Genomic DNA, 13528 nt, shown 5'->3' with positions numbered 1-13528 from the left:
CCTTGCTTTTTGTGTTCAAGAAAAGGAGATTGAATTCATCTTCCCCATTGTAGCTGTTACAATGTTGTGAAACCATCAATACCACCTTGCTTTTTGTGTTCAAGAAAAGGAGATTGAATTCATCTTCCCCATTGTAGCTGTTACAATGTTGTGAAACCATCAATACCACCTTGCTTTTTGTGTTCAAGAAAAGGAGATTGAATTCATCTTCCCCATTGTAGCTGTTACAATGTTGTGAAACCATCAATACCACCTTGCTTTTTGTGTTCAAGAAAAGGAGATTGAATTCATCTTCCCCATTGTAGCTGTTACAATGTTGGTGAAACCATCAATACCACCTTGCTTTTTGTGTTCAAGAAAAGGAGATTGAATTCATCTTCCCCATTGTAGCTGTTACCAGGTAGTAAGAGCCACATACAAGTATAGGTGACACAGCCTTTGATTATACTTGCTATTTTCTTTAGCATTCTTCCTGAAATTTGCTTTAAAAGCCATTTCTTTGGGGCGCCTGGGTGGCAGAGCGGTTAGGCGTCTGCCTTCGGCTCAGGGCGTGATCCCGGCGTTCTGGGATCGAGCCCCACGTCAGGCTCCTCCGCTGTAAGCCTGCTTCTTCCTCTCCCACTTCCCCTGCTTGTGTTCCCTCTCTCGCTGGCTGTCTCTATCTCTGTCGAATAAATAATAAAAATTAAAAAAAAAAATCTTTAAAAAAATAAAAGCCATTTCTTTTTCCTAACCCTAGGAAAATAAGAATGTAGTTTTTACAAAATGCTGCTAATCTCTAATATGAATATTGCCAAGTTATTTCATTTGTTCAACAAATTAAGTATATACTTGTTGAATGCCTAGTATGTGTTAGGTACTGCTCAAAACGCTGGGATAATGGCAGTGAATAAGATCTGCAACGCCTCTTCTTCGTGAATTTTGTATTTTAGAGAAGAATGATAAAATAGGCAAGTAAATAATTAACATAATTTCACTGTTCAGGGATAACTTGGAAATGTGGCCTTTGTACTACAGAGAAACTTTCAGTTGAATAATTAAAATTAATCTGTAAAAAAAAAAACATAAATGAGAACTTCATTTTGGTAAAAGAAGGCTACAGAAAAACTTTTTAAAAACATTTTCTAAGAAAAGATTAGCTTTCTGGGATTTGAATTTCTCTATCCAATTCTAAACTTGGCCGTTGTAAAGATTTAGTGGAATACCTCTCTTTCATCTCTCAGGTTATCTTTCACCAAGTCCAAATCCTTGGTAAGTGTTTAATATATTTGTGAAACTAAAAGCATGTAGTTTGACTCTTTTCCCCTTTATCCAAAGCAGTGATTCCGTTATTTACAATTTTGTTATTTAAAAATTTTTTATTGAGTTATAATTCACATACCACCACATTCACCATTTTAAATTGTACAATTCAGTGGCTTTTAGCATATTCACAAGGTTTTGCAGCCATCACCACTGTCTAATTCTAGAACATTTTCATCACCCCAAAAAGAAACCCTGTACCCATTAACAGTCACTTCCTATTTCCCCTTACCCTGGCCTACCATTAATCAACTTTCTGTCTCTGATTTTACCTTTTCTAGACACTTCATATAAAGGGAATCATACAGTATATGGTCTTTTCTGACTGGCTTCTTTTACTTAATGTTTTGAAGGTTTATTCATGTTGTTGCTTATATCAGTACTTCTTTCTTTTATGGCTGAATAATTTTCCATTGTATGAATATACTATGTCTTGTTTATCTAGTCATCTGTTGATGAACATTTTGGCTGTTTGGCTATTCTGATAATGCTGCTTGTGAACATTTATGGACAAGATTTTGTGTGGACATATGTTTTCAATTCTTTTGTATATATAACTAGGGTGTATACATATGATCACCCTATGTTTAACTTTTTTAGTAACCTCAAAACTATTTTCCATAGTAGCTGTGCCATTTTACATTCCTACTCTCAATGTAGGAGAGTTCCAATGTTTACATATTTTTGCCATCATTTTTTTAGAATAGTAATCACATCCTACTGGGTGTGATTTTGTTTTGCATGTCCCTAATGATTAATGATGTTGATCATCTTTTCGTGTGCTTGTTGGTCATTTGTATATTTTCTTTGGTGAAATCTCTCTTCAAATCCATTGCCCATTTCTGAATTGGGTTATTGTTGAGTTATAAGATGATTTGGTTTTTAAAAGTAAGTTTACTCTTTACTACCATTAGTTTACACATACAGGATCACTCAATGATCTACTAAAAAAGATATTAGGCTAAATTGTGGATTATTGTACCCTCATAATTCATAAGGCAAAAGGTTTTTTATCTTGTTCCATCTAGGAAATAATGGTACTGTTATTTTTTTAAGAACAAGCTAGCACTTTCTAAAATTATAAAATATGTTACCTTTATAAAATAACCTCTTTTCTTGCAGACATTTGCTTCATCATTGTTTCCAGGCTTTGATGGATCATGGTGTGAAAGTTGCTTCAGTCTTGGCCTACTCATTCAGTAGGCGGTGCTCTTACATAGCAGAGTCAGATGCTGCAGTAAAAGAAAAAGCCATTCAGGTTGGCTTTGTTTTAGGTAAGTAATAGTAAAATAGAGGATTGTTTTGTCCTATAATATGACTTGTATTAAACCTACTAACAATAAAAGATTCGACCAGGGCATTCCCAAAGTCTACATAAGGAGATTATGAGAAAAACATGGGAAAAATTAGGTGTGATTTATTGAATGTTAACTTTGGGCCAAACACTAAAGTAGGCATTTATTTATTTATTTTTTAAGATTTTATTTATTTATTTGAGAGAGTGAGAGAGAGAGAGTACAAGCAGGGGGAGTGGCAGAGGGAGGGAGAGAAGCAGGCTCCTTGCTGAGGAGCAGGTATCACGACCTGAGCTGAAGGCAGATGCTTAACCGACTGAGCCACCCAGGTGCCCCTACAGTAGGCATTTAAATGTCATCTTTGGCGGGGGGAGGAGGGACAGAGGGAGAGAGAGAATCTCTCTGCCCCTGACAAAGGGCTCAGTCTCACAACCTTGAGATCATAACCTGAGCTGAAATTAAGAGTGGGACACTTAACCGACTGAGCACCCAGGCGCCCCAAATGTTACCTTTTTTTTTTTTTTTAAGATTTTATTTATTTATTTGACAGAAACAGCCAGCAAGAGAGGGAACACAAGCAGGGAGAGTGGGAGAGGAAAAAGCAGGCTCCTAGCGGAGGAGCCTGATGTGGGGCTCGATCCCAGAACGCTGGGATCACGCCCTGAGCCAAAGGCAGACGCTTAACGACTGCGCCACCCAGGCGCCCCTAAATGTTACCTTTTTAAATCCTTACAACATTTCAGTATTGTGATGGTACTAACAGCACTTTACGAATGAGGAAGGATTCAGAAAAATTAACTTGCTCTAGTCCCATAGCTGGTAGTGTGCTAAAAGTTTAGAATCCTGTGTCTGTAGATCCACGCCATATACCTTGCTACATGTCATGCTGCCAGCAGCCTCTTTCACCAGCATACCATATGCTGTGACATGGGACTTAATCCTTTTGGGGTCTGTTTTGAGGCTCTAAAATAAGGGTAATCTTGTGTTTCCTCATGCGGATGTTAGGAAAATAATGAAAACATACATGGGAAATGAATCTGCGAAGCTTTTATATGTTACATAGAGAAAAATGTTTGAAGTTTATATAATATTTTATATGTTGTTTACAAATCTACATAGATAAGTACGTTTCAGGCAACTACTTATTAAGGTTATTGCTACCCTTCTCACTTTCTATTTAAAAATTTTTTGATGGAGTGCCTAGGTGGCTCGGTTGGGCATCTGCCTTCAGTTCAAGTCACGATCCTAGGACCCTGGGATTGAGCCCCACATTGGGCTCCCTGCTCAGTGGGGAGCCTGTTTCTCCCTCTGCCACGCTCCCCTTTTTTGTGCGCGCTCTGTCTCTGTCAAATAAATGCAATCTTTAAAAAAAATTTTTTTAAATAATTGTAGATTCACAGACAATATCAAAACCAGAAATTGACACTGGTTTAATACCGTTAACTATATACCTTATTTAATTTTCAAGTTTTTACATATACTCCTGTCTATGTGTGTCTCTGTGCAGTTGATTGCATGTAAAGATTCCTACATCCGTCATTACTATCAGGATATAGGACTGTTCCATCAGTACAGACTCTTGTTTAACTTCTCACTTGCACATGTGTGTTTTAGCTGTCTTACACATGCACACATACTTTCTTTGCCAACACATTTTCATGATCATTTCCTTTAGTCTTAGAATATTTCTTTGTATTGGTCATAGAGACAGTTTGCTGGAGGAACTTCAGAACTTTCTTTTTTAAAAAAACCACTCAGCATTTATCCTTTGGTAGTCCATGGAATATAAACTGCAACCCAGAATTGTGACCAAAGAACATCTCTAACAAGAGAGTGTGATCTCTGTGAATGTTAAGGTTGACATCCCTTTAGTCCTTTTTTTTTTTTTTCCAAGATTTTATTTATTTATTTGACGGAGAGAGAGCCAGCCAGCGAGAGAGGGAACACAAGCAGGGGGAGTGGGAGAGGAAGAAGCAGGCTCATAGTGGAGGAGCCTGATGCGGGGCTCGATCCCACAACGCTGGGATCACTCCCTGAGCTGAAGGCAGATGCTTAATTACTGAGCCACTCAGGTGCCCCGACATCCCTTTAGTCCTAGACAGTTGTGTAAAAATCTTTGGGAGAACAACTTTAGAACCAACAAAAGTGAAAGGCAGGAAAATTAGTGTTCATTGAGGTCCTCTGTCATCTCCACAAACATTTATACCAGTATCTGGCCAGTGTAATGAGCCAGATTGAAGAAATATGTTGGAGATAGAACCATATTCTAACAAACTCAGTTAAATTATCGGTCTGGATCCTAAAATTACCAAAATAGTGAAAAAAAAAATTCATACCAAAAGTGTATACAGTGATGGAGCTGATTTTTTAAATGATAGCTTTATTGAGATGTTCTTTGAAATTGGGTATGGAGAGATTGAAAAGTTATGTTTACCCTGCGAGTTGAAAATGTTAGGATCATTAGAATATATGGCTAATTAACTGGAAAATGTCAGTTCTTAGGCTGTGGAGTATTTTTAGAGGATTAAAACTCTCGACTCCTTATTCAAGACCTCAACTTTAATTCCCCTAGTTTAAAAGTTTTTTTGTTTTGTTTATTTTTTATTTCATGGTATCTTTGCTTTGGGCCAAACACAGGACTTCAATATTATGGGTATTTTCATTTAATTTTATTTTTATTTATTTATTTTTTAAAGATTTTATTTATTTATTCAACAGAGATAGAGACAGCCAGCGAGAGAGGTATTTTCATTTTATTTTATTTTTATTTATTTATTTTTTAAAGATTTTATTTATTTATTCAACAGAGATAGAGACAGCCAGCGAGAGATATTTTCATTTTATTTTATTTTTATTTATTTATTTTTTAAAGATTTTATTTATTTATTCAACAGAGATAGAGACAGCCAGCGAGAGAGGGAACACAAGCAGGGGGAGTGGGAGAGGAAGAAGCAGGCTCATAGCGGAGGAGCCTGATGTGGGGCTCGATCCCATAACGCCAGGATCACGCCCTGAGCCGAAGGCAGACGCTTAACCGCTGTGCCACCCAGGCGCCCCCATTTTAGATGAAACTCATTTTTTTTTAATTTTATTTTATTATATTATGTTAATCACCATACAGTACATCCCCAAATTCCGATGTAAAGTTTGATGCTTCATTAGTTGCGTATAACACCCAGTGCACCATGCAATACGTGCCCTCCTGGATGAAACTAATTTTAAGCATGTCACTTTAGTTTTTAAGTGCTTTATTTATTATTTAAAGTTACTGGTTTTCTTATCCTTTAGGTGGCTTTCTTTCGGATGCAGGCTGGTACAGTGATGCTGAGAAAGTTTTTCTGTCCTGTCTTCAGTTGTGTACTCTACACGATGAGATGCTTCATTGGTTTCGTGCGGTAGAATGTTGTGTGAGGTAAGTTGGAACAGATCCTACTGTAATGGCGCTTAGTGACTTTTATAGTTTTAGCTCTTATAAGCGTACTCCAACACTTGAATAAACCTCTGAGGTGATAGTTACATGTCACAGTTTTGTTAGCCTGGCCTCCTGTCTCTCATCTCCGGAATGTAGTCAACTTGCTGTAGTCATCTTAGCTTAATATTTTTTTTGCTTTGTCATAGAGCTTGTATGTTCTGTTCACTCAACAAATATTTATTAAGTGCCTCAGTGTACTCAGAACTGTGCTAGACACTGGATGCTGGTAAAATAAGTTTATGTTTTTCTTGGGTGTTATTTTTTTACTCTTGCTGTTTACATTTCTAGAATTGTGTGTAAGAAGATTAGTATTTAACTTACAAAGAACTGTTTTCTTTAAAAATGCATTTTTTAACATGTACTTAAAGGAAAGGCAAACAAGTCTAGAAGAGTAACTCTTTGTTTTTACTGTATTTTTTCCATGCATGTAACAAAATTAAGAGAATAAATATTATCTATAATTCTATTGCCCAGAAATAATCACAGTTACTGTATTGGTGTATTTTTGGAATTTTACGTGTGAAAAGGAACTTCCTGAACTGCTGGGGGGAAAGACTTGAATCTAAATTTAAAAAGAACTCTGAGGCCTACACAATTGGATTTCCTAAAATCAAAGAATACATAGAAATTGGAAGCTGGAAGACAGTAGAAGTATCTCTGTTATTGAGGGAAAATGCTATGCTTCACCAGCTTTTAGAGTAAAATAAAGAATTTTCAAATATATAGGGATGCAGTATACTTCCATGTACTTGAGCTGAGGAAAATACTCAAGGAATTTCTCTAACCAAATAAAAGCTCAGTAATAACAATTCTCAGGATAGGAGAAGGTACAGAAATGGTGGTAAGCATTGAATATTGTAATATGTAGTTACATGTAAATGAAGTAGAAAGAGAATGAAGAACAAATTGGGAATTTATAATATGTCTTAAGTAAGGATTTTTTTTCAAAGTGGAAATGAAAGGGAAATTTTAGAAATAATACTAAACAAATTCTCAGTTACCACATACTATTAAATGTCAGGTAAGATTTTTTTTTTTCCCCTGAAAATGAGCCTTTAGTAAAGAGAGTTGCCTTACAAAGCCCCTCATGTAATGTGATGTTCTTTCAAGTGTATCATTTTGAACAACACAGTACTATTTGGAAAAGAAATGTTAGCCTGAAAACTCAGCCACTGCCAGTGTCAGGAAGCTCAGAGAGACCACCTGGCAGAATTTTCATTTTGAGGGAATAATGGAATTTAACACATTGAGAATTATTCTTGAGGTCATAATCTTATAGTTATGTTAGATATTTCTATTAACCGCCTTTTTAAAGTTTATTTATTTACTTTGCATAATCTCTGTACCTAACACGGGGTTCTAACTCACGACCCCAAGATCAGCTGAGATCAAATCGCATGTTCTTCCAACTGAGCCAGCCAGGCACCCCTTGACTGCCTTTTTAAATACTACTTTAAAATGTAATGCAATAAGTGGTTTGGTTGTGGAGATTGTGGATACCTACTTGCCTTAGGTGGGTCAGAAAAGCTTAGCAATTTTAATGCTTTGCAAATGGTTATGGTACCTTTGGATAAAATTTCTGGCAACATCATACCAGGCTCACAAGTTCTGATTTTCAAACAAGTAAAAACATTTTACTCTGAAAAACTGTTAGATGACTCAAAAACTAGTTGTGATGATGATGAAGGTAAATATTTTAAGATGTATGTGGATAGTTTGCATAAAATTATTTCATAAATTGCAAGGAGTAAAAGTAACTTTAAAAAATTTAATTTAGGGGCGCCTGGGTGGCACAGCGGTTAAGCGTCTGCCTTTGGCTCAGGGCGTGATCCTGGCGTTATGGGATCGAGCCCCACATCAGGCTCCTCCACTATGAGCCTGCTTCTTCCTCTCCCACTCCCCCTGCTTGTGTTCCCTCTCTCGCTGGCTGTCTCTATCTCTGTCAAATAAATAAATAAAATATTTTAAAAAAATAAAAATAAAAAATTTAATTTAGATCTTAGATAGGTATATATAACATAACATAAAGACGATTTAAATATTATAAGTTTAAAAATGTTACCCTCTATATTCCTGAAACTTGTATTCAAGTTAGCCCAAAAAACCTTTTTGGATTGAAAATGGAGACTCTTGTTACCATATTCAGGTTGCTTTATATTGGGCATATATGATAGCCTATTTTAAAAATACACATTTGAGAAAATATAGTGGTACAAGAAGGTGTTATAAAGGTCTCATCTTGGTGAGTGGAGTAGGAATGGCTATCATTATTTAATGTTCAAGTAATGACTTATGGAAAAATATGATAGACATTTTAAATTAGGGCAGTGGGAATAGGGGTAAGAATGATTGGAAAATTGTCCAAACTAGATAAAAACAAAGAGAAGAGAGAAAAATAACGAAGTATGATAAATGAAAAAAAGCTAACTAATGATAAATGACAAATGAAAAATAATATGAAAAGCTTAAAACCAAATATAAACTATCATTACAATACATGTAAATGGGCTCAATTCCTCTGTGTAAACGTGGTATCTACCAAGAGGGTTAAAAAATGAAATCTATCTGTATATTGTTAAAACACCCCTAAACAGTATTATTAACAAGAAAGCCACGTTCAGGATAAAAATCATTAGTTGATACAAAAGGGATATTGCTAATACACTACAGTCCCACCGAAAAGGTTATTATAAATCCCATGTGTAGCAAATAAGATAGCAGCCATCTGTATAAGCAGTATACCCTAAAAATACAGAGAATTTGATAAAAAGAAAATTAGTACAATGTTGGGTGTCCCAGGTTAGGTTAATTCAGAATTCATAAGGGTTATCAAGGAGCTAAATTTTTTCTGTATGTCTGCTTCTCTGTCCTCGGTGCTGGTTTTGACTTTGACCAGCTCCCACGTGGTCGTAAGAATGCTGCCATGGTTTGAAATATCACATGCAGATTTCATATTGTCCAGCAGAAGAAAGACTTCTTTTCCAAGCATCATATTTTATCTTTAATGACAGGAAACCTTTCTCAGGAACCACTCAGCCAGCATATCTTGGAGTCTCATTGGCCAGAGCTAGGTCGTTTGGTGACCTCTAAATCAATCACTGGCAAGCAGAATAGGACCACTACATTGTGATTGGCTTAAACTACTCATGGTTTATTCTTGAGTCCTGTGAGAAAGGGGTCAATGCCTAAACAAAATCAGGGTTCTGCCAACAAGCATGAGGTGGGGAAAATGGCTGTTAGGGAGCAGCAGTGTCTGCAACATCACACAATGCTTTGCTCCCACACTTAAAATTAAAACTACACCAGACTGACCAAAAAAAAAAAAAAGATGCAAATGACTAAAATCAGAAATACAAGTCAAGGCATCACTACCAACCTTCCAGAGGTAGAATCATAAGACCCCTACATGGAGTCCCGTATCAGGCTCCTGGTGCAGCGGGGAATCTGCTTCTTCCTCTCCCTCTGTGATCTCTCTCTCAAATGAATAAATAAAATCTTTAAAAAAAAAAAAAGAAAAGAAAAGAAAAGCCCAATGTAGGCCTCGATCCCAGGACCCTGGGATCGTGACCTGAGCTGAAGGCAGACGCTTAACCGACTGAACCACCCAGGTATCCCCAGATGTAAAAATCCTGAACAAAATACTAGCAAATCAAACTAATAGTATATAAAAGGATTATACACTATGACTAATTGGGATTTACTCCAGGGATGCAACGATGATTAACATAAGAAAGTCAATGAAGCCAATATGCCACATTAAAAGGAAGCAGGAGGGATGCCTGGGTGACTCTGTCCATTAAGCATCTGCCTTCTGCTCAGGTCATGATCCCAGGGTCCTGGGATCGAGTCCCACATCAGGCTTGTTGCTCAGCGGGAAACCTGCTTTTCCTTCTGCCTGCTACTTCCCCTGCTTGCACACGCACGTGCCCTCTCTCTCTCGCAGATAAATAAAATCTTAAAAAGAAAGAAGGAAAGCGAAAGAAAGAAAAAAACAATCCTCTCAATAGACACAAGAGACATTTGACAAAATTCAACATCTTTTCATAGTTGAACATTCAGAAAACTGGGAACAGAAGAGTTCCTCAACATGATAGCATTTACGAAGAACCTGCAGCTGACATCATACTTAATGGTGAAAGACTGAAAGCTTTGCCCCTGAGATCAAGAACAAGACCAAGGATGCCTGTTTTCACTACTTCTGTTACTCAACATTGTCCTGAAAGTTCTAACTAAAGGAATTAGACAAGAAAAAGAAAAAAAGGCATCCATATTGGAAAGAAAGAAGTAAAACCATCTCTGTTCACAGGTCAGTTGGATTTCATCAAAGTAAAAAACTACATGCATCAAAGGATGTTATCAAGAAAGTGGAATTGGAGAAAACATTTGCAGATCATATATCAGATAAGGGTCTAGTATCCAGAATGTATCAAGAACTACAACTCAACAACAACAAACAACCTGATTAAAAAATGGGTAAAGGACTTAAGTACACAGTTGTCCAAAAAGAGGATAAAACAGCCAGTAAGCACATGAAAAGATGTTCAGCATCATTTTTAGGGAAAGGAAAATCAAACATGAGATACCACTTTACACATACCCAGGATGGCTATAATTAAAGAAAAAAAAAGTGAAGTGTTAACAAGAATGCAGAGAAATTGGGATCCTTGCTAATGAGAGTGTAAAATGGTACAGCTGGGGTAAAGGGAGAATGGGAAGCAATTGCTTGTTACAGAGTTTTTTTTTTTTTTTTTAAGATTTTATTTATTTATTCGACAGAGAGACAGCCAGTGAGAGAGGGAACACAAGCAGGGGGAGTGGGAGAGGAAGAAGCAGGCTCCCAGGGGAGGAGCCTGATGTGGGGCTCTCGATCCCATAACGCTGGGATCACGCCCTGAGCCGAAGGCAGGCGCTTAACCGCTGTGCCACTGAGGCGCCCCCAGAGTTTCTTTTTGGAGTGATGAAAAAGTTTGGAAATAGGTGGTGGTGATTGTTGCACAACATGGTGAATACAATGGCACTGAATTGTATGCTCAAAGTGGTTAATATGGCAAAATTTGTGTTACATATTCCACCACAATAAAAAAGAATATATAACCGTCTTTATTATTTAACCCTCTCCTTTCAGTCTATCATGTATTTCCAAAATTCTTAAATAGTTCTTGGAGACATACTCTTAACAAGCAGGAGAGAGATTATTTTCCTTCACATTTACTTTTACTGTATTTTTGTTGTGTCTGAGGAGGATCAAAGTAGTCATTTTGCTTAGTCTTACAGTGAATATATTCATAAACTAATGACTTCTAAACTTGGAGGGGCGCCTGGCTGGCTCAGTCAGTAGAACATGCGTCTCCTGATCTCAGGGTTGTAAGTTTGAGCCCCATGTTGGGTGTAGAGGTAACTTAAAAATAAAATATTAAAAAAAAAAAAAAACTTGTATATTTGCCATTCAAACAGTGAATAGTTTAACCAATTAAATGTAACTGTTTTTGACAATAATTCTTGATCAGGTAAATGTGATTGTATTTTCTCATAAAAATAACATACTATAAGAAAGAGAATATATGAGAAATCTCTGTACCTTCTCAGTTTTACTGTGAGCCTAAAAATTGCTCTTTTTTTTTTTAAGATTTTATTTATTTACTTGAGAGAGAAAGAAAGCATGAGCAGGGGTTATGGGGGCAGAGGGACAAGCAGACCCCTGCTGAGCAGGGGGGAGCCCCACCCACACAGGGCTCAATCCCAGGACCCTGAGATTATGACCTGAGCCGAAGTCAGACAGTTAGCTGACTGAGCCACCCAGGCGCCCCTAAAACTGCTCTTAAAAATAAAACCTTTTTTTAAAATAATAAAATACTATGCTTACATTGTAGAACCACATTTGGAGCACCTTGAGAATGTGCCTTTTCATTAGGCTGAGTATTAAGGCAAAATTAGATCCTCAGTTGGACCAAAAGTGTCTTGAATCCTTCATCCTGCTGCATGTCAGCCCAGATGGATGTGCAGACCCTGAAGAGTCTCCATATGTTTAATTTGCCCTTTTGTTTCAAGAGACAACCAGCAGGGACTGGAGAAAATAGCAAGCTGTGCTTTTCTGGCTTAAAATACTTAGTTTGCTACCCCATCATATGCCAATTATTAAATAATTTCTAGAAATTTATTTTTAGGAGGAATACCTACAGTGAATGTTGTTGGAAATGCAGGTCTTAGTATTGTAGAAAGGAGAGGTGAATACTGTTCTTTTCATTCTGTGAATTTACAACCTGTGCTTGAGTTTAACCTTTTCCTATGAACTATTTGGATAACTATCAACTCTGTATCTCTGATACGTGTTCTTTTTCGTCAAGGTCTTTTTTTCTTCTGGATTGTTGTAATACCTCTGTCCTGATTGCCTTGCTTCCACTCTTGGCTTTATTGCTTTCTTTCTTTTTTTTTTTTTTAATTTTTATTTATTTATTTGAGAGAGAGCCAGCGGGCGAGAGCAAGCACAAGTAGGGGGAGGGGCAGAGGGAGAAGCAGGCTCCCCGCTGAGCAGGGAGCCCAATGCCTGACTCTATCCCAGGATCCTGGGATCATGACCTGAGCTGAAGGCAGCTGCTTAACCAGCTAAGCCACCCAGGTACCCCTATAATCCATTTTCCACAGTGTAGCCAGAGGAATCCTTCCAGAGTTGTACTGTCCAGTAAGGTAGCCATCAACCTTATATGACTATTTAAATTAAAGTTAAAAATTAAAAATCAGTCCTCAGTCACACTAGGCACATTTGAGATGCTCAGTAGCCACTTCTGGCTAGTGGTGACCAGATTGAGCAGAGCAGATCTACAACATTTCAGGAAATTCTGTTAGTGTTGTTCTAGAGGATAAATCAAATCATATCTCACTGTTAAAATCAAAATTTCTTACCCTGACTGGCAAGGCCCTATAAAATCTTTCTAATCTCTGCTTTTTCATCTTTTTATATAATCCTTTATTCATAATACCTCAGACAGGTTGGTCTTCTGTCTGTTCTTTGATTATGCCAGAATTTTTTTCCTTTTCTCAGGGCTTTGCACTTATTCCTTCTGTTTGAAAGAACTTTTTTAAGATTTATTTATTTATTTTAGAGAGAGAGGGCAGACAGAGGGAGAGAGAGAGAACCCCAAGCAGACTCCCCTCTTAGCTTGGAGCCCGACATGGGGCTTGGTCTTAAGACCATGAGATCGTGACCTGAGCTGAAATCAGGAGTCCGACACTCAACTAACTGAGCCACCCAGGCTCTCCAGTTATTCCTTCTTTTTGAAACATGCTTCCTCCCAGACCTTTACATGATTGCTTCTTCATCATTTAGATGTCAACTCAAATGTTAACGTCTTAGGAGAATTCTTCCCTGTCTACCCTGAGAACCTCCTTTAAGAAGTTCTGATGGGGGCACTTGGGTAGTTCACGCTGTCTCTCTCTCAAATATATATATATATATATATAT

General features: G+C 37.3%; 1 protein-coding gene across 1 annotated transcript in view; it reads left to right on the top strand.

Moving 5' to 3' along the window:
- Positions 1-13528, top strand: part of APPBP2 (amyloid beta precursor protein binding protein 2) — a 56221-nt gene that overhangs the window by 22114 nt on the left and 20579 nt on the right. The window contains exons 3-4 of the mRNA XM_011230049.3: positions 2425-2576; positions 5886-6009. Coding sequence (XP_011228351.1) covers positions 2425-2576; positions 5886-6009 — 276 coding nt within the window. The remainder of the gene's footprint in view (positions 1-2424; positions 2577-5885; positions 6010-13528) is intronic.

Source organism: Ailuropoda melanoleuca, chromosome 13 (assembly GCF_002007445.2).
Source record: "Ailuropoda melanoleuca isolate Jingjing chromosome 13, ASM200744v2, whole genome shotgun sequence".
NCBI lineage: Eukaryota > Metazoa > Chordata > Mammalia > Carnivora > Ursidae > Ailuropoda > Ailuropoda melanoleuca.
This window is presented reverse-complemented; position numbering and strand designations above follow the sequence as displayed.